At 59.5% G+C, this 27,938-nt stretch overlaps 2 protein-coding genes across 2 annotated transcripts; one reads left to right on the forward strand and one right to left on the reverse strand.

Moving 5' to 3' along the window:
• Positions 1 to 4,811: 4,811 nt before the first annotated feature.
• On the forward strand, positions 4,812 to 17,950 carry BIK (BCL2 interacting killer). Its single transcript, XM_040988332.1, has 5 exons — positions 4,812 to 4,876; positions 15,600 to 15,789; positions 17,059 to 17,157; positions 17,509 to 17,620; positions 17,885 to 17,950. The coding sequence occupies exons 2-5, from the start codon at positions 15,611 to 15,613 to the stop codon at positions 17,948 to 17,950; spliced, it is 456 nt and encodes a 151-aa protein (XP_040844266.1). The 5' UTR covers positions 4,812 to 4,876; positions 15,600 to 15,610.
• Positions 17,951 to 20,469: 2,519 nt separating this feature from the next.
• On the reverse strand, positions 20,470 to 27,571 carry MCAT (malonyl-CoA-acyl carrier protein transacylase). The gene is made up of 4 exons (XM_040987230.1): positions 27,176 to 27,571; positions 26,906 to 26,993; positions 23,720 to 23,937; positions 20,470 to 21,004 (listed from the first exon to the last, which is right to left on the reverse strand). Exons 1-4 carry the CDS (start codon positions 27,569 to 27,571, stop codon positions 20,561 to 20,563), a joined length of 1,146 nt encoding a protein of 381 aa, XP_040843164.1. The 3' UTR covers positions 20,470 to 20,560.
• Positions 27,572 to 27,938: the final 367 nt, after the last annotated feature.

Raw genomic sequence — 27,938 nt, forward strand, 5'->3', positions numbered from 1 at the left:
TTGCTTCTTGCACCACCTAGTGGGACACACACACACACACTTTTGCCTGTGTCCAGCTGAGGGGCCTGGGGAAGCCCTCTCCCATCCCCAGACTCTGGCTCCTGGGTTCTCATCCTGGATGGGGGAGATGAGAGAAGCACCACACAGCACACAGACCCCACAGCAGGTCCCCCGGGCCGGGGCCCTGCCGCCTCGCACATGTAAGGCGCTGAACACATGGGCTCCCTGGGTGAGATTGTAACTACAGTGGCCACTCTGTGGTTGGTTCCTGGGCATTAAATTTGGCCTAGAAAGACTGGAGATGCCAACTTGCATGTCGTGCGGCCTCCATCTGCAGGCAACCTGCCCCGGCCCCTTCCTAGCCCTTGCTGTCTCTGAGCTGTAAGGCCAGTGTGCAAGGACCTGGGCACCCCACCTTGCAGAGCAATTGGTCACATTGTTCCCCATCCCCTGAGAGAGGCGCTGTCTTCCTGTGGCCCCACTTGTCTTGTTCACCCTCTTCCTCACCGTGGTACAATCCTTCCCTGAACCTGCCCCCAAAGCTGGTGACACATTCTATCAGGCTTCTCTCCGTAAGAACCACCAGCCTTGGGGGTTGAGGGGCAGTGTAAAACACAGTGTGGGCAGCATTAAACCAAGAGTGGGACCCCCAGGGAGAGTGGGGTCCTGGGAGGTGACACAGGCCAGAGGAGCATACAGCAGGTATGTCAGGCCAAATATCACCCCTCTGCCCCTGGCCCAGAAGTCCTCACAAGGCTTTCAATTGGCGTTATTCTTGCCTTCTTAACCGTGATAGAGCACCCAGAACGAAGTCACAGCTGGCATTGTGGTGCAGCCGGTTGGAACCAGAACCCCCTATGAGTGCTGGCTCAATCCCACCTGTGCCATGTCCATCCAGCGCCCTAAGTCTCCTGGGAAGGCAGTGGAAGATGGCTCAAGTCCCTAGAACCCCACCAACCATGTGGGAGACCAGGATGGGCTTCCAGGCTCCTGGCATCGGCCTAGCCCAGCCAGGCCGCCTGGGGAGTAAACCAGCACATGTCTCCTTCTCTGTCTCGCCTCTCCTTTTGTAATGGCCCACGGATAAGGAAATGTCTTTTAAAAAGAAAAAAAAAAAAAAAGAAAGAAACCACCAAAACCTAGATTAAAAAAAAATCACCTTTCTCTCTCTTTTCTAAGATTTATTTATTTTTATTTGAAAGGCAGATTTTGCAAAGAGAGGAGAGAAAAAAAAAAGATCTTTCATGTTTTGGTTACTCCCCAAATGGCCACAACAGCCAGAGCTGAGCCGACCTAAAGCCAGGAGCCAGGCCTCAAGAACCTCTTCTGGGTCTCCCACATGGTGCAGGATCCCAAGGCTCTGGGCCATCCAATAGTGCTTTCCCAGGCCACAAGCAGGGAGCTGGATGGGAAGTGGGGCGCTGGGACATGAACCAGCACCCATATGGGATGCTGGCATCACAGGTCTGAGGACTTGCCTGTTGCAACACTATGCTGCTCCCTCCCTTTCTCTCTCTGCACCCGCTGCCCATCCACTGCTGCCCATACAGATGCCTGCCCTTTGCTGCCACCTGAGCGTGGCCCTTTGTCCTCAGCCCTCCAACCCAGCAGCCCTTCCCAGAGTGCCCCCGTGAGCAGAGCTGGGCCCAGCAGCACTGCCCACTCCCGTACTGGCCCAGCCTCCCAGAGGACAGGTTACCTATGAGGATGCAGGAGCACCAACTAGTACTATTGTTTGGAAAAATCTCTGTTCTCTCTCCGATAAGCTGGGCTGTCAGAAGCCATATTATTTCTGGGCCTGGGGAAACTCCGCAGGATCAGGCTCCTTCCTGTCACTGCACCCCCGTGTGTCCTGTCCCTACTGCCAACCCTGACTCCAGCGATAACCTGGGCCCTCACTCCTGCTCCTGGCAGGCGACGGCAGTGGCCACTGGTGCAGGCTGTGCACTGGCTCCTGAGGCCGCCTCTGCGTACTGCTGGAGCTGATATGGGCTCTCCTCCGACCCAGGGTTCCTGGCATTGTCTGGGAGGATGGAGGCCTGGTCTCTGTCTCCTTGACAAGCTGCCAGAGATTAGGTTATTTCAGTCCCAGCAGCTGTTGGAACGCGTGCCTACAAAGTCCCTGTGGCACTTAGCTGGGGGCTTCTGTAGCCTGCTTTGAAATGCACTGGCCCCCTGGTCACCTGCAGAGCCAGCTGCTCCCACCCCACCTTGGCCTGGACCTGCTGTGGACACAGGGAATGTGGGTGAAACTCCTGGCTCTTGGCTGCCTGGCTGCGCTCTGATCCATGGGACTTTGTTTTGCTGGACTTGAATTTTGTTAACAGTGACTTTTAATTTACATCTGAAAAAGGAGCAAATGTCACGTGTCCAGAGCAAGGCCTGTCCCCCTTGTCTCCCCTGCAGGTTCCCCAGGCCTCCCACCCCACCCCGAGGCGGCCAGCAGTCTCACTTCCAAGGCTATCGGTTAGTTCTGTGTGGCTCTAACCCTCCTAGCAAGGCAGCTTGCCAGGTGCAAGCAGCGCATGTCACAGACACGATTCTGTCCTCTGTAGGTCTCACTGGACATCACAGGGGCTGTCTTCCTGTAGCAGCACCCTTCGGGCCATGGCGGTGGGTGAGCCCAAGCAGTGAGTCCCCAGGCTGTCTCTCCTGGGCCACAACTCCACTCTTTCCTCTAATGATCCCTCCGGGTCAAGATATTTTGTCTGTTTTTCCAAGAGCTTGAATTTTATTGCTTTCCTCAATACACTTTTAAAAAAATTGAAAAATCAGATATACAGAGAAAGGAGATACAGAGAGCAAGATCTTCTGTCCATTGATTCACTCCCCAAGTGGCTGCAACAGCCGGCGCTGAGCTGATCCAAAGCCAGGAGCCAGGAGCTTCTTCCAGGTCTCCCACATGGGTGCAGGGTCCCAAGGCTTTGGGCCGTCCTCGACTGCTTTCCCAGGCCCCAAGCAGGGAGCTGGATGGGAAGTGGAGCTGCTGGGACGAGAACCAGGCACTGTGGAGTGTAGACGTCTCAGCAGCAGCGGCTTACCATGCAACACTCACCCTACCTCAGCAGTGCCTAATCAGCTCCTACCCCATCAGCTCCTGCACTTATTAAGCACCTGCTGTGTGCCAGACCCCACGCTCAGGACCCCCAAAGCCTCTACCCATGAAGGTGCCCTGGGAAGCGGGCAGTTTCAGAGGATGGCCCTGAGGGCCACCCAGTACCTAACAGGTGACTGGGTCAGCAGTCAAACCAGGGCCCAGGGCCCACACCCACCAGGAACCATTGGCCCTCAAGGGTGCACCAAGGTCAGCCCTTGCCAAGGCCTTGCCCAGCTCTCTGTCCACTGCCACCTGGTGGGGGCTTGTCCTCATCACCACCCTGTGGGTCATATGGAGCCATTGTTGATGCTTACCAAATGAACAACCCAGAAGTCCTGCCAAGGAGGAGGCTGAGCCTGCAGACTGGCCCAGGGAGGGCCTGTTGTGGTGGGCGGGAAGGCCTGCACCTCTGACAGTGGCTGGAAGTGGTCCTGCCCCAGTAGAAGGGGGCAGCTCCTACAGGCGAGGAGCCCTGACCGGTAGATGGAGACCCGGGAGGTGTGGGACTGGTGGGGTTGAGTGTGCCCCTGAGAATCTGTGCCCACTGCACGGTCTTGGGGTGCTCGCACAGTGAGCGTAGGCCCTCTCTTGCCTGTTTGGGGACTCCCCTTCTAATCCATCTTCCCGAGCTGGGCCAGCTGCCCGGGCAGGGCAGCCATCAGGACTACTGCAGTCAGCAGAAGGGTGCTTGTGGAATCAGAGGAGGTCTGAGCCGCCTGAACAGTCGAGCTCTGTGGCCTGCCCGGCTCTTAGGCAGACACATTATGCCTGCTCTTGCCCCAGGTGGGTGAGTGAGTGGGTCCTACCTGGGACCCTGCCAGTCAGGTATTTTCACTCATGTCTCCTCAGGGTCCTTCAGGGTCCCAATTGTCCAGCCGCCTTTCCTTACCTGCCTCTTCCACCTGTGTGCAAGGCACTGTGCCCTCGGCCAGAGACCCCCCCTCTGGGGGTCATGCCCCTCTCTTGCAATCTCCATTTCTTCACCTGCAAAATGCATCAGGAAGAAAGGGAACCCCTTTTTCCCGCTCTCCGCCTCCAACCACCAGGTCCACCAAGGCGCAGTGCCCCTTCCATTTCAGAGGTGAGACCCTGAGGGAGACCCTCAACCTCCCGTAACCCCACCGTGCCCCTCCTCTACTCCAGAGCAAGACGAGGTAAACAAGTTTGTTGTGCTGGAGAAAACCGTTACTTGGACTACTTTGTTATTTTCTCTCCCTTCCAGTTCTGGGGATTTGAGACCCTGCCCCTCTCGGGGGTCTCCACGTGGACTGTCCACCTCCTCCCCACGCCTGACCTCAGTGCCCGTGGTCCAGGAGTGCAGAGCAGGGACTGGAGTGTGGGTGTGGCAGGGAGAGGGGCGCAGGTCTGAGGCTGCGGCGGGCTAGGACGCAAAGCCTCCCCCCTCCCCAGGCCCCTTGGATGCAGCGCCAGGGGGTGCCCCAATTGGCCTAGGGACACCCAGGTCTCTGAGCGCCGGCTTCTGCGGGCCATTCCTTCTGAACCTTTCTCCGCGTCGGAGGTGCTTAGTCTCCCCCAGGACCCACGCCGGGGTTGTGGTCTGCAGTGTGACCCGCCCGCGCCGCCCGCAGCCCCACGCGCCAAGGCCCGGCGCGGCTTCGGGGCAGGCGGGGCTGGCGCTCCCGGGGCGGGGCGCGTCGGACGGGGCGCTCCGGGCCTATCAGGTCCCGAGCCGGCCGCCAGCGCAGACAATACCTCGCGGAGCCTGAGCCGGAGCCGCCGCCCGTTTCCCGTCGCCCGCCACCCGCCGCCTGCCAGCAGGTGAGTCCGCGCCCCCTCCTCGCCGCCTCCAGGGGCGTCCGCGCTCATCGGGGAAGCGCTCGGGCCCCCACCCTGGGCGCTGATTTCGGGAACCCTGGGGACCTACGCCCTGGCCAGTCCTGGGCAAGTCGCTTGCAGGACACGTTTGGGGACTCCGGCCTGGGGCTTCCCTTCTGGGGCCGGTGGCTCCAGGTCCCAGCCCCTCCACCGTGCCATTCACGACCCCTGCCTGCCTCAGTCTCCGCATCTGTGCAGTGGGCCGGCCCGCACCCCGCGGCCAGATGTCCCCTGGTCGTCCCTCCTTCACCTTCCTACATGGCCTCTGGGTTTTCGGCCAGCACCTCCAGGCATGCAGGGGAAACAAGGCGCGGGGAGGAGGAGAGCGTGCGGACCGGATCTGATCGCGGCGCTGTCTCGCCAGCCCAGAGAGGGCACGGCACAGTTCCCGCGTGCCCCGGAGGAGGGAAGATGGCGCCGGGCACCTGTGCCCTTCGGGCTGGGAAGCGCCGAGCACCTGTGGAAGGGTCAGAGGAAAGCTTGATTCTGGGACGCGCGCGGCGAGTGCGGAAAAGGAACTTGCAGGGCGAGCTGGGCGCGCCGGCGGGCTCTCATCTGTCCACGCCCCCTGCACAGGTGCCTGCCCTCGCGGGCTTGCCACTTGCACTCGGGCAGGGGCGAGGGTCCAGCCGCCACACTTGACATTCCGGGATGTGGGTGGCCTTGTGAAACTTTAAGGCGCTGCTTTCCCCAGAAAGAGCTACCCTTCTCATGATGGGACTCTGCGGCTGCGCGCCCACTTCTCTGGAAGGAGGCCTCCTTGCCTCCGCGTTAGGAAGGAGACAGACCCCCAAGGGAGTGAAGTCTGGGCAGGGGGGCACTCACATGCATGCCTTTCCTACATTCAGTCTGGGCATAAGCAGATAAAGTGCCCGTTTTTACTGAACCAATTTGGTGCCCAGTGAACTTGGGAATAAGTTTCAGGTGGCTTATCTGGGTTGTGTGCTGGGAACGCCTGGGAGTCTGACATGCTCTGCCAGTGCCCCCACAGGTGCCAGTGTCCCCACAGGTGCCTGTGCCCCCACAGGCAGAGCTGAGTCCTCGTGCTGAGCCAGGATTCCAGCGTCCTGCTTGTGCCTGTCTGTGGCTCTGTTCCTGTCTTCTCTCCCAAGTCCCATCTGTGAGTCCTGTCGCTGATGCTGCAGAATGGGCGAGAAACAAGGTTTCTTTGGGCCCACAGTTTTGAGGGTGCGAGGCCTGGGTGACAGCCTTGCTGAACAGGAGGCCCTGGGTAGCTCCTCTTTTAGGGCCAGTAGAGTGGCAGCTTGGAGCTGCACCCTGATTGGGGTCCCAAGGCACCAGAGTCAGATCCCGTGTTGCTGCAGGTGTGAAATTCTGCACCTGAAGCCTGGCCAAGCCGGAGCCCCGTCTTTGGGCCTCAAGGCCACGGGTCTTGTGGCCAGCCTTGCTGGCAGTGGGCTCTCCTGGCTCGCGCCACTTTCCGGTTGAGACTGGCTGCACCCATCCGTCCCTCAGCGTCTGTGCTAGGGCTGGCTTTATTCTCCCAGGGATGCCATGGCTGCCAGAGATCCCATCTCGGGCCTTGGGTGCTCCTGACACTGGCCTGCCAGCTCCGTGGGAGAGGAAGCTTCCCGTGGTGGGTGACCCTGCTCCTGGGCTGGGCAGGCGCTACCTGGTTGTTGCTGTGGGCTCCGGGTGGGTGGGTGGTAAAGGGAGGAGTAGTGCCCAGGTCCCCTGAGCTGGCCCCTGGGGAAAGCTGACTGTAGGGAGCCAGGGGGAGGGGGACTGCAGGTCCGAGGGATGCCAGAAGCTGCCCCTGCCCCAGACCTGGGTGGCTGCCAGAGTCCGAATTTGCTCTTTCAACACTAGAGTGTTGGTGGCCACAGGTAGATGTGCAGGGTGGGGGGAAGCCCAGGGTTCCCCTGTGTCCTTTGGCTGGCTGGTCAAGCTGGCCCTGAGGGGCACACAGAAAGTACGCCCCTCAGCCACAGCCCACGCTTCTGGGCTCTGTGTGACCCGAGGGCAGTTAAGACCCGGGGTGGCGCGGGGCGCGGGAGGGTGGCTGATGTTCCTAGTGTCAACACTGGGATGTGACAACACAAAACACCCACTGGGCCCTGCTGGGCCCTGTGCGCCACACACCTGTTTTTCTGGGGGAGGGAGAGGACTCTGCACCCTGTGACCCAACTGGGAGCAAGCACAACACAGAAGCACCCTGGGGCCTGGCCACACACCCCAGAAGCAGGGTTTCTGGAGGTGACATTTCCTGCCCATGTCCATAGCCTGGAGCTGAGAGGCGGCTCTGTCTGGAGGCCTGGGCTTAGCCAGCTGCATGGTTTAGGGGTGCACAGATTCCCCTTGAACACGTGGGTTGGGTGTACGTCCTCCTCCTAGCTCCAGGCATGTCAGAGGAGCCCTTGGTGAGCCCTTAGTGTGTGCAATGCCTGCAGCCCACTACCTTCTGGACTCCTGGGATGCCCTCCATGTCCTGGTGCAGGTGACTGGAGAGCCAGCAGGGGCTGGAGTGTTGTGGCCAGCCCTGAGCCTCTGGCTAGGCATTTCCTATCCTTGTGAGGCCGTTCCCCCCTCACCGTATCCTTTGCATGGCTTTGCTGAGAGCTGCCGGGTTCTTGCATCTCTGCTCTGTGCCAAGTTCTACAGGCTCCTGGGCGCCTGCGGCAGACAGACAGGTAAACATGGAACGGGACCAAAAAGGTACCCAGCCCAGCTCTGTTGACCCAAGGTGCCAGGGCGACGCCGATTGGCAGTTGGTTCTGTCTTGGGAAGAGGGGGAGGAGGGGAGCATGGAGCCTGCTGGCCTGAGGGTGCCAGCTGTGGGGAGAGGTTGGGGTGGGGCAGGGCTGGGATCACCCAAGAGTGGGCAAAGAAGGAAGGAGTCGGGAGACCTGGGCTGCCTCTCCGTGCACCTGCTCCTCATCCCAGTGCATCTTCAACAAACACTGTAATCCTGCAGGTTGCAGTCCCCAGGTAGGGGCTAGGAAATCCTGAGGGCTCCTTGTTGGGCTCATTTTTATAATCATTTAAGAGTGGTTGATCAGCTTCCCCCAGGAATCTGAGTATTTGTGCAACTGTCTGAGCAGGCAGGGCTGTGAGGGAAGATCTCTCTCTGACTCTTATCTTACAAAGCAGTAATCAGGAACCCAAAGGGGGTCAGGAACTTGTCCAGAGTCACACAGTGAGCTGGACCAGGACCCAGAGGCTAGAAGGGAGGGGCCTCAAAGCCAACTGAAGAGTGTCTTGCCCCACAGAGCCTGGCGAAAAGGAAACCAAAACCTCCCCCTCCCCCTGCCCGGGCCCCACCCTGAGCTGGTGCAGCTGCACCGGGCTGAGAGGTGGCTGGGATCTGAGAGCGCTGCTTCCTCCGTCATCACCTCCTGTGACGCTGTCACAGCCCACCACCCCAACCGCCACCCGCTCCTACCAAGGGCGCCAAGTCCTGAGACAGCACTTCACGTTTGGGACAGCTTGGGCAACCTTGGGCAGTGAGCAGGGCCCTGGGCTCCTCAGAGAGGAGGGGCAGATGTGTTGGTTGTAGGGGGCTGGGCTGAGCGGCGTCCTCAGGGTTAATTAGAGAAACAACCCCATGTGCTTGGTCGTCTGCTGCCACGCCCCGTGCCTCCCCACCCCCATCCCATTGCCTAGTCCAAAGGCAGCCCCCCCCAAACTCCGAGTATGTCCGTGCCTCTTCATTCACCCGGAACCAGCGAATCGTGAGCGTATGCCTAATTGACATGCAATGGCGGTGTCGGTTTGTTCCTGGTCACGGATTTGACGCGGCCCCTGGCTTTCCTGTGTTAAAAGTGACAGGTCACATTTCTCAGGTTTTGCCTGTCGCTGTTGTACCTGTTACAGCCTTCTTGGCAGGTGGATTTTACAGAGGAGGAAACTTGGGCACAGAGAAGCCATGTATGTTGGGGGGGCGTCGGGCACGCAGGGAGGATGACCGCCCGAGCCAGCAGGACCCGTTCCTGCCTGCTCTGTCCATATGTGGCCTCTATGGTATCGCAATGGCCGCACATGGGAAACTAAAATGAAAGATCAGGACATTTTGGTGGGAAAAAAAAAAATGAAACTCGTGCACATGAGGGATCTCCAACCAGATCACAGGAAACGTGGGTTGTTAAGAAGCAAGATGCACGGTGGGTGACAGTATTGAGTGCACCTGCCAGGTTCCCATGCATCGGTTTGGAAGGGCTGGACACTGGTGTTGCATGACTGCCAAGGCGTCCTGCAACAGGCCTGGCGTGAGGCTTGGGGACCTGCCTGGGAGGCCCAGAGGGCTGCTGTTGGATGATGGCCTGGATGCCTCCCCATCTGGCCCTCAGCTGGAACCTGGGACCATCCGCTGCCAGGTGCTACCCTCGGTGTAAAGGTTGGTGTGCCTCCTCCCTGAAGGCACAGCTGCCAATGCCCACACAGGACCCGTTTCCCTCTGTTCTCATGCTGGGCTCTGTGCTCGGGCAAGGGCAGCGGGGAGGGGCTCTCGCAAGGGCATCACCCCCTCCCACCCCTGGCATCCCAGGTGCTGACCAGGCCCAGCACCTTCCCCCTCCGCAGCTCAGTTCCCAGGCCTCAGAAATAGGCTTTTTGTTGGTCTGGGTAGTGTTTCCACAGAGCCTGCGTGGTTAGCCCACGCTGCTGGTCAGTGTGTTTTGGGAGGCTGTTGGCCACCTGTACCCACACAGGAAGTCTCAGCGTTTGGCTGGGGAGGTTCTTTCTTTAGACAGGCTGATGGCATAGCGGGTGATGCTACTGTGGGTGAACCAGTGTTCCACATCAGAGCACTGGTTTGACTCCAGGCTGCTTCACTTCCAAACCAGCTCCCTGGTCATGCACTGAGGCAGCGGAGGATGGCCCACGTGCTGGGACCCCTGCACCCACGTGGGAGACCAGAGGGGACTCCTGGCTCCTAACTTCAGCCTGGGCCAGTCCTGGCTGTGGAGGCCATTTGGCAAGTGAACCACTGAATGGAAGATACACTCATTTCCTCTTCCTCTCTGTTGCTCTTCCTTTCAAATAATAGGTGCAGCTTTCTTTAAGTAAATAAAATTCCTTCCTCTTCCCCTTCCTCCCTTTCTCTACCTTTCCCCCACTTTCTTCTCTCTCACTGATGGAAGTGAAGCCCCACCCAGCCCCACAGCGAGCTGTGCTGGGCTCCTGCAGGTGTGTGGTGGTGTGGGACTGCAGGCTCAAGCCGGCCCTCACAGACACTCAAGTTCACAGTCAAGCTGTGTGCCACACTGTGAGTCTGAATGCATGTTACTAACCCCAAGTATGCAGTACAAACGAGTTTCATCACCCCCCCCCTCCAAGTCTGGCTTAAGCACGGGGCCAGCACATACCCCATCCTACTCCTTTCCCTCCAAGAAAGCATTTTCTTTCACCCTCTTTGCTCCTCCAGGTCCCAGCCCAGCAGGTTGGTCAGATACCTGCAGGGTTGTGTGGATGGCAAATGCATAGTGGGCTATGCTGCATCCCCCATCCCCCAGCTCACCAGCATTCAAGTACACAGCAGTGTGTCTTTCAGTCTATGCAGCCGGAAGAGGCAGCTCTGCAGGAGATGGCTCTGCAAGGCTCAGAGAGGATAGGTGACTGACCTGCAGTTACACAGCCATGCCTGGCAGAGCTGCACTGGGAAGCCCAGGCTGCACAGTGCGCAGCACCTGCTCCGGGCACTTTGTGCCCCTCACCCTCAGGCACGCTCCAGGTGACCAGAGAGGTGCCATGGAAGCTCCGAGGAGGAGGCCCAGGCCCAGGGTTCTCACCAGAGCCCACCCCGCTGAGCCTCCCCTGGGACCCCCAACTGACCGCTTCCACTCTGGGCTTGCCTGTCAGTGAACAGGGCTGCAGGACAGAGTCCTGCCAGCTTGGCTTCAACAGACTGAATGTAACGCAGATTTGAGGGGTGCCACCAGGGGCTCACCTCCCACTCCCGGCTCAGCCTGGGCCCCTGCTGGACACACACCAAGTGCTCCTGGGCAGACTTCTCACTCTGCCCTGAACGTGGCAGGGAGATGACATGTCCAGAATGGGCCGTGGGCCAGCAACCAAGTGGAGAGCTGGGGGCCACGTGGTGTTCCTGCCCCACAGGTGCCCTCGAGCCGTGGGTGTGGCACCTGCTCCTGATTTGCATCCTGACCTCTGGGGGCAAAATGGGGCTCCTGGTGGTCGGAATGGGGGTGGTTTTTCCACCAAGTGTGGTAGGGGTGGCGTGGGCTGCCTGCCCCTCAGGTGGCGATGTGCATGGGTGCAGGGTCTGCCAGAAGATTTTCAACTCCTTGTTTGCAAATTTACTGGAAAAAAAAATCATGCTGAAAACCCAGACCAGCTTTCTGGCACTGCAGCTGCCATGACCTCAAAGTCCAGCCTCAGGCAAGGCCTTGCCTTCTCTTATTCACTCAACAAACACTGATCAGCTCTGCGGACCAAAGATGAGTCTGGCAGCTCCTAGAGGCTGCTACTCTGTGTGTGGCCCAGTTCAGGAAGGGGATGTGGAGACCCTGGATCAGACTCCCGCCCCCGACCATGGCCACCCCACCAGGTACCCACAACCTTGGGGACATGTGCAGGGGCAGGGGAATGCAAATGAGGGCTGGAGCTGCTTTCCCAGGGAAATGAGCATTTGCAAGACACAGTCCCTCCTCCTGGAGCTGGGGCCAGCTGCACACACAGCCACGCGGCGTCCCTGAAAATGTCCCTTTGCTCACCTTGAACTTTCACGCCCTTCAATGCAATTTTTAAAGATTTGTTTATTTTTATTGGAAAGTCAGCTATACAGAGAGGAGGAGAGAGAGAGGAAGATCTAACGTCCGTCCGTTGATTCACTCCCCACATGGCCAGCAGCTTCTTTCAGGTCTCCCAGGGGTGTGCAGGGTCCCAAGGTTTTAGGCTTTCCTCTACTGCTCTCCCAGGCCACAAGCAGGGAGTTGGATGGGAGGCGGGACTGCCAGGATTAGAACCAACGCCATATGGGATCCTGGTGCATGCAAGGCAAGGATTTTAGCCACTAGGCTACTGCACCAAGCCTGTATTTTTTTTATATATATAAAAATGTTAATGCCTTGAATGCACCGGGATCCCATATGGGTGCCAGTTCTAATTCCAGCGGCCCCACTTCCCATCCAGCTCCCTGCTTGTGGACTGGGAAAGCAGTCGAGGACGGCCCAAAGCCTTGGGATCCTGCACCCGTGTGGGAGACCTGGAAGAAGCTCCTGGCTCCTGTTTTCAGATCGGCTCAGGTCCAGTCATTGTGGCCACTTGTGGAGTGAACCATCAGACGGAAGATCTTCCTCTCTGTCTCTCCTCTTCTCTGTATATCGGATTTTGTAATAAAAATAAATAAATCTTTAAAAAAAGTTTATGCATCCTTTCTTAGCTTAATTTTTTAAAGATTTATTTACCTTTGTTGGAAAGTCAGATATACAGAAAGGAGAAGACAAAGAGGAAGAGCTTCCATCCGATGATTCACTCCCCAAGTGGCCACAGTGGCTGGACCTGAGCTGATCTGAAACCAGGAACCTGGAGCTCCTTCCAGTTCTCCCACGTGGGTGCGGTACTTTAGCTACTGGGCTACCATGTGGGGCCCTTAGCTTAATTTTTGTGCTGAAACCTTGTGTGCTTTTTCTTTGCCTCAGTTCAGGTGTTCACTGCAGAGTCCGTGGAAAACGGAATTGAAGATAAGTTTGTTTTGCTGCCCAAGAAGCTTTTCTGAGATCCACACATAGCATTTTCATAAACTTTCTAAAGATTCCTCAGAGGCATGAATCTGGAAAAACTTCTTGCACTAAAATCTTAGGATATCTTTCTTTGAAAGGTGGAGTATCAGTGACCGAGGTAGGGTCTTTCCTCTGTCAGTTCACTCCCCAAATGGGCTGGGTCAGGCTGAACCCAGGAATGTGGAGTTCCATGTGGGTCTCCCCGTGGGCGCAGGGGCCTCAGCGCTTGGGCCATCCTCTGCTGCTTTCCCAGTGCCTCAGTGGGAAGCCAGATCTGAAGTGGAGTAGCCGGGTCTCGAACTTGTGCTCTGGCATAGGAAGCTGGCATGGCAAGTAGTGGCCTAATGTGCTACACTACAATGTTGACCTCAATGCAGTTTTAGAAAGTTCCTACCTGGGCACCTTTTGAAGTCTCCCGTGCATGTGCATGTCTGTGCCTGCTCCCCGGCTGAGCCAGCTCGAGGGGTGCGTGGCCCATCACTGCAATCTAGAGCCTTTTCCTTCAGTGTCAGTGAGGGCCTGATTACACCTGGTCCTTCGTGGGCTGTCCTGCTGTGTGAAAACCAGCACCCCCACCCCTTCCCCTGCGTCCATCTTACTAGCTGGCAGGGACAGACGAGCCAGACTCTGCTGTGGGGTAGCCCCCAGGTCGCCCCGCTTGCCCAGTGCACCTCGGGCCTGAGGGTGCCAGGCGGCTGTCTGTTACCTGCATCTCCTGGATAGGTGTTGCACCGTTGCGTTCTGGGTGGCTGTCCATCTGCCTTGCCTCTGATTGCCACCTGGCACTTCCCCGGGACATGGAGGCCAAGGTGCCTGCAGCTGGAGAGGTGCTGGTGCTTTTGTAGATGTCTCTGGGACTGCTCACCCCCACCCTGTGCCCCAGCCTGATGGGTTAGGGGCATTGCCCGGCCCGGTGCCTGTGCCCGGGCCCAGACCTCCCTCTGACAGTGTTGGCCTGCAGGTGGGACCCCCTCCCCCCGCTGCTCCCTGCTCTGGTGCCTGCGGGGAAGGTGGTGCCTGGCAGGTGTGGGTTCTTTGTGGCCAGCCAGCTGTTTACCATCTGACGCCCCCAGCCCCTCCTGCTCTCCGCTAAGCAGACCACCAGCGTTCCCTCTTGGGAACCCAACCACCAGCCAGCTCTCTTTCGGGAAAAGGAGTTCTGGACATTTCTTTTACCTTGCCTTCCAGGCTAGGGGGAACCACGCAGCTGTCCTGAGGTTTCTCTTGCAAAGGCTGTCACGCAAGTGCACTTCCCCATGTCCCCAGTCCAGGCCTGGCTGACATCAGGCCAATGTCTGGTCTGGCCAAGGGTAACCTGTGCAACACCCAGGGGTTGTCCCTGGCAGCCCCCACCTGGCCTGGGCCGCTCCCCTCTCGGATGCTGTAAGCCAGGAGCGTCTGCACCAGACAGGAGTACAGCATTCTGTGCCCGCCTCAGGGGCTCCCCAGGGCAGGGGCTCTCCAGGCCTGGCTCCCCTCCTTTGCTCCACGGTGAACAGCGACCCCTTGCAGGCAGACTTCCAGGAGGAGGCCGTGGAGGTTGCCAGGTGCAGGCGGCTGTGGCATAAATGTGTACTGTGGGGAGGTAATGAGGAAAAGCACAGGCAGTGCAGCTTGATTCCCAAAAGCTCCAAACTCTGAAACCTGGAGTGCCAGGATAACCCCAAACGTCAGATTGTCCCAGCTTTGCTTCACGCACACAATCACTCCAACACTATGTAAGCTGTAGGTGCGGTGTCTGGGGGTCTTGGCAGCTTGGATTCTGTGGTCCCGAGCTGGGAATAGATTCCAGTGTCTTGGTGTTGGCACCACTGTGCTTGGCCTGCACGGTGCGGGGAAGGGGAAGGGAGAGTGGGAGGGTGGCGATTCTGGCCATAAGCTCCCATGCAGCCCTCGTAGTGATGGCAATGGGGCTCCCATGCAGCCCTCGCAGTGATGGCAATGCTTACTAAGGGGGCAGATCCGCAGCTGCTGTGCTTGGGAAGGCTTTGGGATTCCAGCACGCCAGGCTGCACTGTGGGCAGAGCGTACTCAAGTTGGGCGCTTGGTCCCAGTGTGGTGATGGGAGAAGTGGTAGGCCCTCTAAGAGGCGGGGCTAGAGCAGGGTCACTGGGTCCAGGTGCCAGAGCTGGTGGCTGGATGGAGAGCAAAGCAGCTGGGACTGGAACTAGCACTACTGCTCCAAAGGGGGAGGCTGGCGTTTATAGCAGCAGCTTAACACACTGAGCTACAACACTGCCCAGACTTCTGAGGGACTTGGCCACACCCAGCTGCAAGGGATGCTGGGGACAGGAGGGACGGGAGGGGTCATGATTGGCTTATAGGACCATCCCTGGGGAAGTGGGGGCAGGCAGTTCTTACTCACAAGACTGCAGGGACAGTGGGGCAGCAGGGGCAGTTGGGAGTGGGAGGGAACAGGCTGTGAGCTGGCTCCTGACGTGCCGGGGCTGGACATGCTTGGACGAGAGCCTGGGGTCTAGCAGTGGGTCCCTGGGAGTGTGCTGTGCTCTTCCTCGCTTCCTTATTGGCGATCCTTGTTTGAAACAAGTAGCAGGGTTTCTGGCCAGCAGGTGCTCTGGGCTTGACCACGAAGCTGATGGCTCCTGTCGGCTGCCCAAGAGCTGCAGGCCCTATCCCATCTTGCCCCGTCCCTCACTCCAGAGCTGTCTGCCAAGCACAGATAGGTTGAGCGGCTTGCCCAGGGGCACGGAGCCAGCATGGGGTGGCCATTTTTTGGCCAGCCCTGGGCAGTGCGGCTCCATGTAGGGTCTGTGGCCTGGCTGCCTGCAAATGGCCAGCATGGAGTGGCCCCTCTGTGGAGATGGCCTTTGAGGGAGCAGGCCTGAGTCACAGTCCAGGTCTCGGGACGCAGGGGGGCAGGGGATGGTTCAAACTCAGCTTCCAGGGCCTTCCAGCCACGGGGTTGGTTGTGGAGGTCCCAGGCTCAGTCGCCTTTGTCTCCCCCCCAGCCCACGCAGAGATGTCTGAAGTCAGACCTGGCTCCAGGGACCTCTTCCAGGAAGCCCCTCTGGAAGAACAGGTGCCAGAACTGTCGTCGACAGAAATTCCCGGCCTGACCCGCGCCACGGAGGACCAGGACGGGGACCAGGACGGGGATCGCATGGTAGACTTGGACCTCATGGAGTGCCTGGAGCACAGGTGGGTGCCAGTATTCTGCTGGTTGGTGGTTGGGGTGGGGTGGCTGCCTCCCGCCCCAAGGCCAGCAGCTTGGCCACACCCCTCACCATAGTGGCTCTGGCAATCAGCATGGTCCAGGGAGCTGGAAGGGGGTTCCCCTCCGGTGCCGGCCTCCCGGGGAGATGAATCTAGGTACAAAGTCAAAAATGCCATGCAGGGGGCCCAAGAAACCACTGAGGCAGAAGGGGACCTTCCTGGACCTGGGCACTCCAGGGGCTACACCTGAGCCCAGCACCCAGCCTGCAGCACCCAGCCCAGGCTTGCCCACTGGCTGGCAGGGCTTGGCTGTTGCTGGTCTTGCAAGTGCCAGCCTCCGTGCCCCCGTTCCTGCCCCGGTTACACTACTCTGCAGGTTTCCTCTGCAGGGGCCTCGGGCTCCTGTCTTTGAGGTCCCAGACTGGGTAGGTGTCAGCACCAAAGGCCCAAGATCCTTGGCTGGCTCCCCACTTCCTGCTCTGGCATCAGGGACCGCAGCCCTGGGCCAATGACTGCCCGTGGCACATGGGGCACCACACCCCACCCCTGACATCAGCCAGTGATTCCCATCACCCCAAGACTGAGGTGGAGGTGCACCTGAGCGCACGGTCCCCAGAGGCCTAGTGCCTGGGAACCCCCCCCGCCCTCCTGAGCAGCTGTCACCAGGGTGGAACTTGGGGTGTGTGGAAGGGGGGGCTTGTACCACACACCCACGACACTCGAGGATTTGGTTTACACAGGATGCCCCAGCTCGGGCATTTCAGCTGCTCCATCCTAGGAGTGATAGCACGGTGGTGGCTTGGGGACCAGGGGACAGGTCTTGGAGGCCCCCCACTAGAGGGGGGACAGGTCTCGGAGCTGAGTCCCCTCATCTACCATTCCCATCAGCTGGGTTCCTCCCGGGACACCCCAGGCACTGGCAGAGTCCAGGGCCTGTCCTTCAGGGTCCGCCTGTGGAGGGGGTCTTAAGGGCACTGTAGAGTGAGGAGAATGCCAGAGGTAGGCCGGAGGTGCCCCCTGCCAGCCCCACATACCTGCTGGTCCTTCCACATCTGGCCTGGGTCATTCTAGCAGGTCTAGGGACATGGGGGGCACCGCAGGTCCTATCCCGTGGACCTATCCTGCCCCATGAGCCCCTGGCTGGGAAGGGGGTCTGTGTAAGCGCTCCTGGCTTACAGCATCCGAGAGGGGAGCGGCCCAGGCCAGGTGGGGGCTGCCAGGGACAACCCCTGCCCATCCCTGCCTTCTCCACAGTAACCGAGTGGCCCTGAGGCTGGCCCGGATCGGGGATGAGATGGATGTCCGTGTGCGGGGCCCCCGGCTGGCCCAGCTGCCCGGCATGGCCGTGCACAGGTGAGGAGCCCATGGCCCAGCCAGGGTGGGTGAGGAGGGCCTGGCTGGCAAGGGGAGGCCAGAATCCAGCTCAGGGCTGGACCTGAACCCTTGCCCTCCCCGCCATGCCTCTGGAGGGAGCCCCCAGACTCTTCCCCTCCACCTTTCTCTAGCCCAGGCAGTTCTGTCACTAACGGAAACGCTGTGTGAAGAAGGAAGCCCTTTGGGGAGAGGGTACAGGGCACAGGGGGTAGTGATGACCAACAGGTGGGAAGGCATTGGAACCCTGGGGGCTGGGAGAAGACCTGGCTGTGGTGGGGATACCCAAGCTGTGTCTCCTGTAGTCAGGCGGCTCCCTCTCATGTCTTACAGCCTGGCCCTCACCTACAGCCGGAGGGGCGTCAGGGGTGTGGCTGCAAGCCTGGCACTCCGTCTCGCCAGCCTCCTGAGGTTCCGGAGTCGCCGTGGGGCTCCCAGCCTCTGGGTAAGAGCTGGGGTCCTTGGGAGCTGCTCACGAACCTCCCTGGTTCACCACAGTGCACACCCCTTGCCCGGCTGGGTGGAGCCGAGCCTGTGGGAGGCCCAGCTCCTGGCAGGACAGTGGGGCCCCAGCTGGCCATCTTCCCCTCTCTGCCATGCCCTTGGGACCCCTTCCCATAGCCCCGCTCATCGTTCCCCCACCCCCCAGTGCCCCCAATGCCCACTGTGTGGCTGATGCCAGGACCTCCCCTGCCCCTCTCGTCCACAGGTGTCCCTGGAGCCGATGCCCCTGCTGCTGCTGCTGGGTGGGGGGCTGCTGCTGCTTTTGCAGTGAGCCCCCTGGATGGGCAGGGCTGGCCCCTGCCCTACGCCAACCGGGGGGCCACCCGGGGGCCCTTGGCTGCCTTGCTGTCTTTCTAACTGCTGCCTTATGACCCGATTTTGTATTTAAACTCAAGACAGTGCTGGGTCACTGCTGAGCTTTCCTACTCATTTTTTGTTAGTTCGGTTTTTTTAAGAGAAAATTAACTCCTTATACTTTGGGCGCGTTACTGGCTAACCACCCACTGTCTTGGCACCCCTGGCCTGCTCTGGAGCGGTCTGTGGCGGGGGGAGGTGGGGAGTGCTGGCCACACCCCCGTCTGTGCCTTTTGGGACAGAGAATCTACTGGACTAGATCTCTAAGGGGCTGGGAGGGCTTAATAAAATGTTGGTTTCCAGCAGGTCTTTGGTGCTGTCTTGGGGCTGGTGGCATTGGTGTGGGCAGCGCCCAGTGGGGGACAGCCCGGGACCTGCTCCTACTTGACACAAGAGGCCTGCAGGTGCCATCTTGGGTTTTGGCATGGTCATTAGCAACTTTGCCCCTTTCTGCCCTGGTTGGAACCTATGGTTGGGGATTACTTCCTGTGGGCTGACAGAGCACAGCAGGAGCTGTGTGTGCAAGGAGCTGCGTGTGCAAGGCCCCAGGGTGTCCAGGCTGAGCCTCCCCCAGTGTGGGTACACACAGGGCTGTGGGCCTGCTCCTGTCTCCTAAACCGGACTTCACCCTAGTCCCTCTGGACTGCAAGTGGGATGTGGCCGAGAGCCGAGGGGCTCGACTGAGACACCGATCACAGATGAGGCTGGCTGGCAGCCAATCACCAGCAGCGCTAGCCTCGACTCCCCAGCCTGTGCTGCCCTCCCAAGCATGGGGAGAGGAGAGACGGTCACTTAGTGGCCACCCGGGGCCCTGCCTCGTGCCCACCTGCCCAGAAGGCCTCTTGCTCCCACAGCACTGGGTTTACCCCAGCCAAGGCCGAGCAAGGCTGTGCCGTCCTTTCTGCTTCAAAGCTCTCTGCACACAGCCCCTGCCCATTTCTGTCAGGCAGGACAGTTTTAGCAGGAAGGGCCCGGGCAGGCGTGGACCGCTGGGTTCTCCACAGGCGTGGCGGGAGTGTTTCTGTGTGCTGGGACCCAGGGCGTCCTCAGCTCTCTCCGCCAAGACCCCACCCGGAGGCCCAAGCCTGGGCCCTGCCTGGGACACTGGGCTGCTGAGAAGACCCCTTTGTGCTGATGCTTCGAGTCTACAGACCTGGGCAGGGCTGCCACAGTGGGAGTGTGACCCTGCTGCCCACCTCTAGGGGACACACTGCACAGTGGAGTGTGACCCTGCTGCCCACCTCTGGGGGACGCACTGCAAGCAGAGACCAGATGCTTCCCGCAGGCAGCCCGAGAGGCCTCTGCCAGCTTCCTCCCTGTTTCTGTGGTGTAGACCACAAGGGCTGTGCTGCTACCACGACCACGAGAGGGCCAGAGGATGGTAAGCCAGGGCCCTGACTGCCCAGTAGCACTGTCATGGACGAAGCTGCCCTGCACCTGCACAGGGTGGCCAGGGCCTAAGGCCTTGTGTCTCCCATGCTGCCAAGACTTAAAAATGATGACGTACAGGGACAAGCCACTGCCTGGGACCCCATATGGGTACAGGTTTGAGTCCCGGCTGCTCTGCTTCTAATCCAGCTCCCTGCTAATATACTTGGGAGAGCAGTAGAGGGTGCAGCCTGGCCCAACCCTGGCCCCTGCAGTCACTGGGAGAGTGAGTCAGCAAATGAAAGATCTTCCTCCTCTTTAATTCTGCTTTCAATAAACAAATCTTGTTTAGAAAATGATAAAGCTCCTTGGCAGTGAGGTTCAAGGGCAGCTCTCCAGGGAACACTGCCCCAGGCCATGGTGAAAATCACAGCCACACACTGAAGGACCATGTGGAGGTCTTCCTCCCAGTTTGTGAGCTCCACGCCCCCCACCTGGCCTCTGCTGCACCCAGCTCATGGCCCTGCGGGGAGCTGCAGCCTGGCTGCCCGGCTCCCCAGGAGAGCGAGGGGCAGAAGCCTGCTGAGGGCCTGCACAGCCGACTGTGTGAGCACCACGTGACCACGGGCCTGCTGGCATTTCTCCCCCCAAATACCAGGGCCAAAGCCAGCGGCTCCCTGGAACTCCCAACTCCAGGCTCCAGAAATGACTGCAGGCCTCATGTTCTCGCAGCCACTGAGACACACTGAAAGGTCAAACGCCTTCGGAATTCAGGGCCAAGGAGCAAGACCCTGGCCCAGGCACTGGCTGGGCTTGAGGCTGTACTGGTGGGCCCCCAGGAGTTGGGGTCTGCCTGGGCTTACCAGGTTCCCCCACAAGCAACACGGCTGTTGTTTCCCCCAGGGAGAGGGACTGGCTGTGTCGTGCTTGCATCTGTGCTTCAAGGCGCTGAGCACATTCTGACGTCACTGCCATCGGAAGGCAGACAGCTGGGTCAGCCCCTGGAGCCATGGCGGTCATTGCGGGGTCTCCATGGGCTCAGGTCCTCACCGGCCTGCAGCACATCCACCTGAGCCGCTGGTGGTCACTGCGGGGTCTCCCCGGGCTCAGGGCCTGGGTCCTCGCCGGCCTGCAGCACATCCACCTGAGCCGCTGGTGGTCACTGCGAGGTCTCCACGGGCTCAGGGCCCGGGTCCTCGCTGGCCTGCAGCACATCCACATGGCTGTAGGAGCGCCAGGCCTGCAGGTTGCAGCTCCTCAGGATGGCTCCCAGCTGCTTCCCAGGGCCCACCTCGAAGGTTCTGGGGAACTCGACACCCTTCTTCCGCTCGTAGATGGTGTGCATCGTCTGCTCCCACTTCACCGGGGAGACCAACTGCTGCAGCAGCAACTTCCGGATGTGCTCGGGGTTTGCGTACCGGTGCCCACTCACGTTGGCGTGCACAGATACCAGTGGCGTCTTGAGGTCGATGGCCTTGAGGACCTGCTCCAGTGGCTCCAGCGCCAGCGCCATGAGGCGCGTGTGGAAGGCACCGCTCACAGGCAGCATCTTGGTGCGGCGGAAGTGGTACTTGGAGGAGTTCCTCTGTAGAAACCGCAGTGCCTGCGGGAGGGAGGGCAGGGATGAACATGTGAGCCATGCCATGGGCGAGTGGCACATGGACCAGTGCCCGGCTGGGGGACACAACAGCCACCTCCCCATACCTGCACCAAGCTGGAATGTAGGCCTGGGGGCCCCTTCTTTGGGGATCCCAACACTAATGTGACACCCTGGCCAGAGCGAGCCCCAGGGTCTCTCTGCTCAGCTGTCCCACGCTGTCGGTGCCTTCATACCTCTCTCATGGCTGAGGTAAGCACCACAACCACGGCTTCACACAGGTGCCAGCAAGGCCATGCAGGGACCACGTGAAGGGACCAGGACAGTGGCAGCATGATCCTGCCACATCCTGCCGCTCCCCACTGTTCCTGCTGCTCTGCAACCATAAGTCAGCAGGAGGCAGGGCCGAGGCCAGGTCAGCACCCACAGGCCCAAGGCCTTGCTTGGCAGGGCACCTCTCCCAGACACAGACCCGGCCATGGTGACAGCCTATTTTGTCAACAGGCATCTCAAAACGGGTCATGTGGGCCCAGGACACAGCTCAGGCCCAGCCTCACCAGGGCCCAAGGGAATAATACGGCTCTGCGGGCCGCATCCCTGACTGCCTGCAAGCTGAGCAGCATGGGGCCGGCCCTGCCACACTGCCTGGGCCGGATGTGCCACACTGCCCAGGAATGGACTTTCCACACTGCCTAGGGCTGGCCCTGCCACACTGCCTGGGCCAGACCTGCCACACTACCCAGGAATGGACCTGCCACACTGCCTGGGGTGGCCCTGCCATAATGCCTGGGCTGGCCCTGCTACCCTGCCTGGGCTGGCCCTGCCACACTGCCTGGGCCGGACCTGCCACATTACCCAGGAATGGACCTGCCACACTGCCTGGGGTAGTCCTGTCACACTGCCCGGATCTGGACCTGCCACACTGCCCAGCCCGGCCTTGTTCTCACAAGAATTCCAGTTTACACTCGCTCACTCAGCAGGCCCTTGGCTTCCAGCTATCCTTCCCATCATGTCTCCGCCTCTCCCACTCACCTGCCAAGGCCAAGAACACTCGGCCCAGCCCTGCCTTGTTCCTTGGCCTGTGGTCAGCATTCCAGGCTGGTCTTACCCAGCTGGCCTGGGAACTGGGACCCCGTGCAGGTCAGCTAGGAGCTGCCTGATCAACGTTAGCAGAAGCAGTGAATGGACAGGAGGATACATGCGCCCCAAAAACGCGGGGCAGAGGCATCCCACAGAAGGCAGCTCTGTGGGGGTGGGCGCCGTGGCACTGTAGGGTCAGCGGCCACTTTCAACTGGAGCATCGGTTAGAGGTGCTCGGCTTCTGATCCAGCTGCCTGCACATACACCTGGTTAGGTTCCAGAAGATGGCCCAAATGCCTGGGCCTGACACTCATGTGCGAGACCCATATGGCGCTCCTGACTCCTGGCTTCGACCTCACCCAGCCCTGGCTGTTGTAGGCAGCTAGGAAGTGAGCCACTGGATGGAAGGTCTGTCACTCTGCCTCTCAAATACACACACATATTAAAGCAGAAACAGCAAACAGCTCTGTTCTCTGGGAAGCAGTCAGGTGGACAGCCGCAAGCAGGTAGCAAGGTGCCAGGCTCAGTGGACACAGGCTGGGTGGTGTGCCCAGGGCCCCCTGGCTCAGCGGACACGGGCCGGGCAATGTACCTAGGGCCCCCTGGCTCAGCGGACACGGGCTGGGCAATGTGCCCAGGGCCCCCTGGCTCAGCAGGCATAGGCCGGGCAGTGTGCTCAGGATGCCCTGGTGGACACAAGCCAGGCAGTGTGCTCAGGACCGCCTATTGTGCATGGTATAGGTGGACAGCTTCTGGCCTCCCACTGTCACGCCACCTCCGGTAGAAGCCGGCTTGAGAAATCGCCGGACCGAGGCGTAAGCTTCAAGGAAGGATGCCTCCCGGAATCGGCTGCATCTCTAGTGGTCTTGGCACTTCTAACTGTACTCTCTTTACTTTTATCTTTATGACTGGAATAATACTATTTATGTGCGGCAAAGGCTCGATGTTTCTTTATAAATCTATGAAGCCTTCTGACAGGAGATTGGATAAGAATAGCAAACAGTCTGAGATAAAAACTATTAAGTTGTTAAGTTTTAGTGAATCTATTTAGGATTAATTTTGAGAATTTCTAGAAAAGAGATTATAGTAGAAAACTATAGCTTAAGAAGCCATACAAGAAGAAAAACAAGAAATATAGGCAAGTTAATATTAAAACCAGTGTAAGGCACAAAACACAATGAGGGCTAACTACTTAATGATTAAAACTACAACTGGTGCCAAACTGCGTCCACAAGAAATAGCAAATGCAGTCTGTCACCGGACTATTAGAGAACAATCTTTACTCAACACACCTGTTTACCTCCCTGGAAATGTAACCACATGTAAAAACAAAGAAAAATGTTCTTTTGCAATAATCTATTGTATATAAGCTGATGCCTTGCTTTTGCAAAATGCACTCAGATGCAACTTCCTTGAGTTGTCGTGTCTGTTTGTCACTCGCCGAATCCTTGCCCACCGTTCCCGGGGTCCTGTTCCCGTCGGACTGATTGCTCCCGGCCGAGCCCGTCCGTCGCATCCCACCTCCCTCTACAGCACTCAAACCCCCGCTCAGCACGGTAACCCCTGCACTGGGGGGCCCCCAGGAAGTGGGGTGCAACGCCGGCCCCAGGGTGTCTGGGGACAGGTCCCAGACATACCCACCTCCAGGTGCCCGGCGATCACCCTGCAGTCAGGGAAGAGGTAGCTGGCCACTTCGCACACGGGGTCCTTGATGCCTAGGGACTGGCAGTGCTCCCGGGCGTCCGCACAGGCCAGGGCAAACTTGGACTGGTGCTGCCCAAGGACCGACAGCATCCCACTGGGCACGGCGTCTGATGCCTCCTGCATGGCCTCAGCCCGGACCTTCACCGCATACAGACCTGTGCGAGAGGAATGCCGGGAAGTGAGGACACGCACCAAGGCGGAAGGGCAGGTCTCAAGCATGACGCACGTTGCCCCTCCGCACCACAGACATGGCCACTTGGCTCCACTGCTGCCAGGGACACTGCCACGTCCAAGGCAGGTGCTCTGTGGCACACATCAACCAACGCTACAGTGTGCGGCCCAAGGCCGGGCAGGAGCTCTCCTGGCGCAGTATGGGAGTGGGGGGCCCCTGATACGCGAGAGGAGAGGCTGGGCTGCTGCTGCGGAGCCCCCCGGCCTCTGCCACAGGCCACAGCCAATCGCTGAGCCCCCCAGTGAGGGCCAAGAGGAGCAGACCAGGCCACCAGTGCCTCTGGCTCAGTTTCCATTTAGAAAAACGAGGCTAACGATGACCCATCTGCCTGGGAGGTGCAGTTTGTTATTTCAGAGCTGTCAGGCTGGAAAGGAAACACAGGAACCGTAAGCTCCGGGGTCATCATGAGCTAAGTGGGATTCTCCCACACTTGGAGCTGGCCAACCTGACGCTGCCAAGGGGGGCGGACTATGTGGGCCCCTGATCCAGCATGGCTTAGGGCAAAGTCACCAGAGAGGGCTGCACGGACCAGACAGCAGGAAAACCCCAGACCAAGGCGGGACCAGGCACCAACCCAGAGCGTGCTGCGACAAGAGGGACAAGGTTCACTCACTTCACTCCGCACGCACTGGAATATGCACACTGCACTTTAGCCTGGTACCCAAGACTGCTGGGCAGCCGGCTCACCCAGCACCTGTGGCGGGAGCACATGGAAACCTCCCCTCGCAGATACTGCGCGAATGTCAAGGGCAGAGGCTGAACCCCAACTCTGCAAGTCACCATGAACCATACATGGAGGGGTGGCTGTGTGGTACAGTGGGTCGAGCTGATGTATCCCATGCCGGCATCCCACGTAAGAGCCATTCGAATTCCAGAGGCTCCACTTCTGATTAGCTCCTCGCTAACGGCCTGGAAAAGCAGTGGAGGACAGCCCAAATTCTTGGGCACCTGCTCCCCACATGGGAAGCCCAGTGATGTTCGCCTGGCCCAGCTGTGGCTGCCATGGCCATTTTGGGGGTGAGCCAGAAAATGCAAGATTTCTCTCTCCCTAACTCTGTATTTCAAATAAACAAATCAGTTTGTATTAAAAGTTCTATTGGGATATGCAAACATGGAACTCTCTCCTTGTTACTGCCCTAATACAGTGATATGTTTTCTTAATAACTCAGATGAAAATCACATTTTAGTTTAAAAACTGAGACACTGTGATTGCCCCCATTTGCAGGGGGACAAGTCAGCAGCACTTGGCACATGAGCAGCCACTGCCTCACTGGCTTCAGAATGCTTTGTCTTTTTTCTTTTTTTTTTTAGGATTCATTTATTTTCACCAGAAAGGCAGATTTATGGAGAGAAGAAGAGAAAGATCTTCCATCCGCTGATTCATTGCCCAAATGTTCACAAGGGCCAGAGCTAAGCTGATCTGAAGCCAGAAGTAAGGCGCTTCTTCCAGGTCTCCCACGCGGGTGCAGGGTCCCAAGGCTTTGGGTCGTCCTTTACTGCTTTCCCAGGCCACAAGCAGAGAGCTGGATGGGAAGTGGGGCTGCCGGGTGCCTGGAGGATCAGGCAATCGAACTACTACACAGGGCCCAGAACATTTATCACCTAGCAAACCTTTGTCTTCGCAGGCTGACCAGCTCCATCCTCTTACACCCTGGAGTCACTGCTCTGTCCATGCCCCAACTGCCTTCCAGAACTTTCCTAGCAAGGGAGTTCCCCAGGACACTTCCTTCCCTGCCTTCAATCTGCAGGAGTGGCCTGGAGACTCACATTCATTTTTATGTGTTTGTCAGATTTCATCTCCTGCTTCTCCCTCAGTATCCTGACAGCCAGGGCGGAGCCAGGCTGCAGTGAGCAGCCAGGGACTCTGCCCAGCTCTCCATGCAAGGACCGAGCCGCCCCCTGCTGCCTTCCAGGAAGTTGGCATTCGCACAGCTGGGACTCACGCCCGGGCACCAAGGGCACCTCACGCACTGTGCCACTCTGCTTGCCCCCTTCGACCTCCACTGTATGCATGTGCCAGGATGAACATTCGCGCTGCTTTGCTGTGGGTTACCATGAAGGCAGCGCCAGAAACACCTGGCCGTGGGTTTTCCGCTTGGTCGCGTGCTGTAACTTCTCAGGTACACGCCGAAGAGTGGACTGACTGGCCCCGCGCTCGGTCTGTGGAACCCTGGGAGGACCAGCCACCCTCTCGGGCAGCGGCTCTGTTATGCTGCCCTCCTGCCTGCAGCACACCGGCACATCCTCACCAGTCCTTACTGTTCTTACTCCAAGCCCTCCTGGCACTCACCAAGTTCTGCTCTCTGACCGCTGCTCTGCTCTGCCTAGATGCTTGCTGGCCATTTGTATCTTCTCCTCGGTGACGTGTTTACTGGGGGGAGGAGGGATGCAGGCCACTGGCCTGCGGGGGGACCTGGGGCACTGCCCATACAGCAGCTGGCTCTGAGTCCCGTTTCCGATTCCAGCTTCCTGCTAGTGCACACTCTCGCAGGCAGCAGGTGCATGCCGGCCAGAAGGCCCCTGGATGGAGTGTCCCTGGCTGCTGGCCTCAGCCTGGTCCAGTCCTGGCTGCTGCAGGCATCTGGATGTGAGCCACTGGACGCTGCCTCTCCCTGTCCCATGGCCTATCTTTAAACTCAGATGACAATAAAGGGAGTAATGCCCACTCAAGTCCCTTGCTCGTAGTTACCCATGCAAGGGGTCTGTGTGTGAGCCAGTCCTGCAATCGAACTACACGGACTCACAGAGGGACAGGAACCTCCCCGAGCATCCTCCAGGGCCCAGGCCATCCCAGTTCCCTTCCCATCACCTCTGTTTTCACGGGGCGCAGTATCCCTTGTCCCAGAGGATCCCAGCAACACACACACACACTACAACCTCTTCTTGAGTACCTTCAGTAAACTCCATGGCTCCGGCAAACACCAGGGCTGCAAACTCTCCCACGCTGAAGCCCGCAGCAGCCACGCACTTCTCAATCACCTGCGGCAACAGGTGCAGAAGGTGAGGCCGAGGTGGCCGGGGCGGCCCCCACGGAGGGCCCTGCTTCTAGGGGGTGCCGCCCGGGCTGCCCCACCCCTCACCCCATCCACGGGCACCTGCAGGGCAGCTGTGCCGACCACGTCGCGAAGGCCCGTGGCCTCCCCGACCTCCCCCCACCTCACCGCGGGCTGCTGCTGTTGCAGCTTCTCCACGGCGGCCAGCGAGGCCACGAAGACGGCGGGCTGGCAGTGCACGGTGCGGTCCAGGTCCTCCTGCGGCCCGTGCAGGCTCAGCTCCAGCAGGTCGTAGCCTAGCACGCGGCGCGCGGCGTCGTAGAGCTCGCGGACGCGCGGGTAGCCCAACAGCCCGCGGCCCATGCCCACCACCTGGCTGCCCTGCCCGGGGAACAGCAGCACCGAGCACTGGCCCGGCGCCCGGCGCACCCGCGGCTCCTCTACCGTCGCCTCTCGCAGCAGCGTCGCCACGTCCACGGGGGCCGGCGGGGGCACCGGAGCGCCAGGCCGGCCAGCGGCTGCCCAGCCCCGGGCCCAGGCGAACCGCGCCGCCCTTACATTCATGCTGCACGCTGCGGGCGGACACGCGTGTTTCCCTGGCGACAGGGGCCCGACTGCGGCGGCGCGGTCCTGGACGCGCTTCCCGCCCGGGGACAACCCGGGGAGCTGGAAGAAAGGTTCCGGGGTCGTTGGTTCCGGCGAGCTAATGCAGGGCCGGGGGTGGGGGTGGAGTGTCAGGCTGAGGGAGGGGACCGCTGGGCCGAGTCTCCACGGCCAAGCCTACAACATGCCCCCTCCCCGTGTTCTTGACATCCGTCCCCACTGTTCCCAAAGCAAGGATTTCAGCCTGGGATCACCTCCAAGACGCCTGCCCCCGGAAACCATCCCTCTCCGGGTTGAGCCTTCAACATTGGAATAGGGGGACAAGGAG

The sequence above is a fragment of the Ochotona curzoniae genome, unplaced genomic scaffold (genome assembly GCF_017591425.1).
Source record: "Ochotona curzoniae isolate NIBS_2020 unplaced genomic scaffold, NIBS_Ocur_1.0 contig_1014, whole genome shotgun sequence".
NCBI lineage: Eukaryota > Metazoa > Chordata > Mammalia > Lagomorpha > Ochotonidae > Ochotona > Ochotona curzoniae.

Bases quoted from the DNA above. Each gene is read 5' to 3' on its own strand.
- MCAT (XM_040987230.1), bottom strand. From the start codon at position 27,571: ATGAATGTAAGGGCGGCGCGGTTCGCCTGGGCCCGGGGCTGGGCAGCC. The intron at 26,994-27,175 runs GTGAGGTGGGGG...CTGTTGCCGCAG, and splicing joins TGCAACAGCAGCAGCCCGCG to GTGATTGAGAAGTGCGTGGC. The intron at 23,938-26,905 runs GTACTCAAGAAG...CCTCTCGCACAG, and splicing joins AGCCATGGAGTTTACTGAAG to GTCTGTATGCGGTGAAGGTC.
- BIK (XM_040988332.1), top strand. From the start codon at position 15,611: ATGTCTGAAGTCAGACCTGGCTCCAGGGACCTCTTCCAGGAAGCCCCT. The intron at 17,158-17,508 runs GTGAGGAGCCCA...CATGTCTTACAG, and splicing joins CCCGGCATGGCCGTGCACAG to CCTGGCCCTCACCTACAGCC. The intron at 17,621-17,884 runs GTAAGAGCTGGG...TCTCGTCCACAG, and splicing joins GTGGGGCTCCCAGCCTCTGG to GTGTCCCTGGAGCCGATGCC.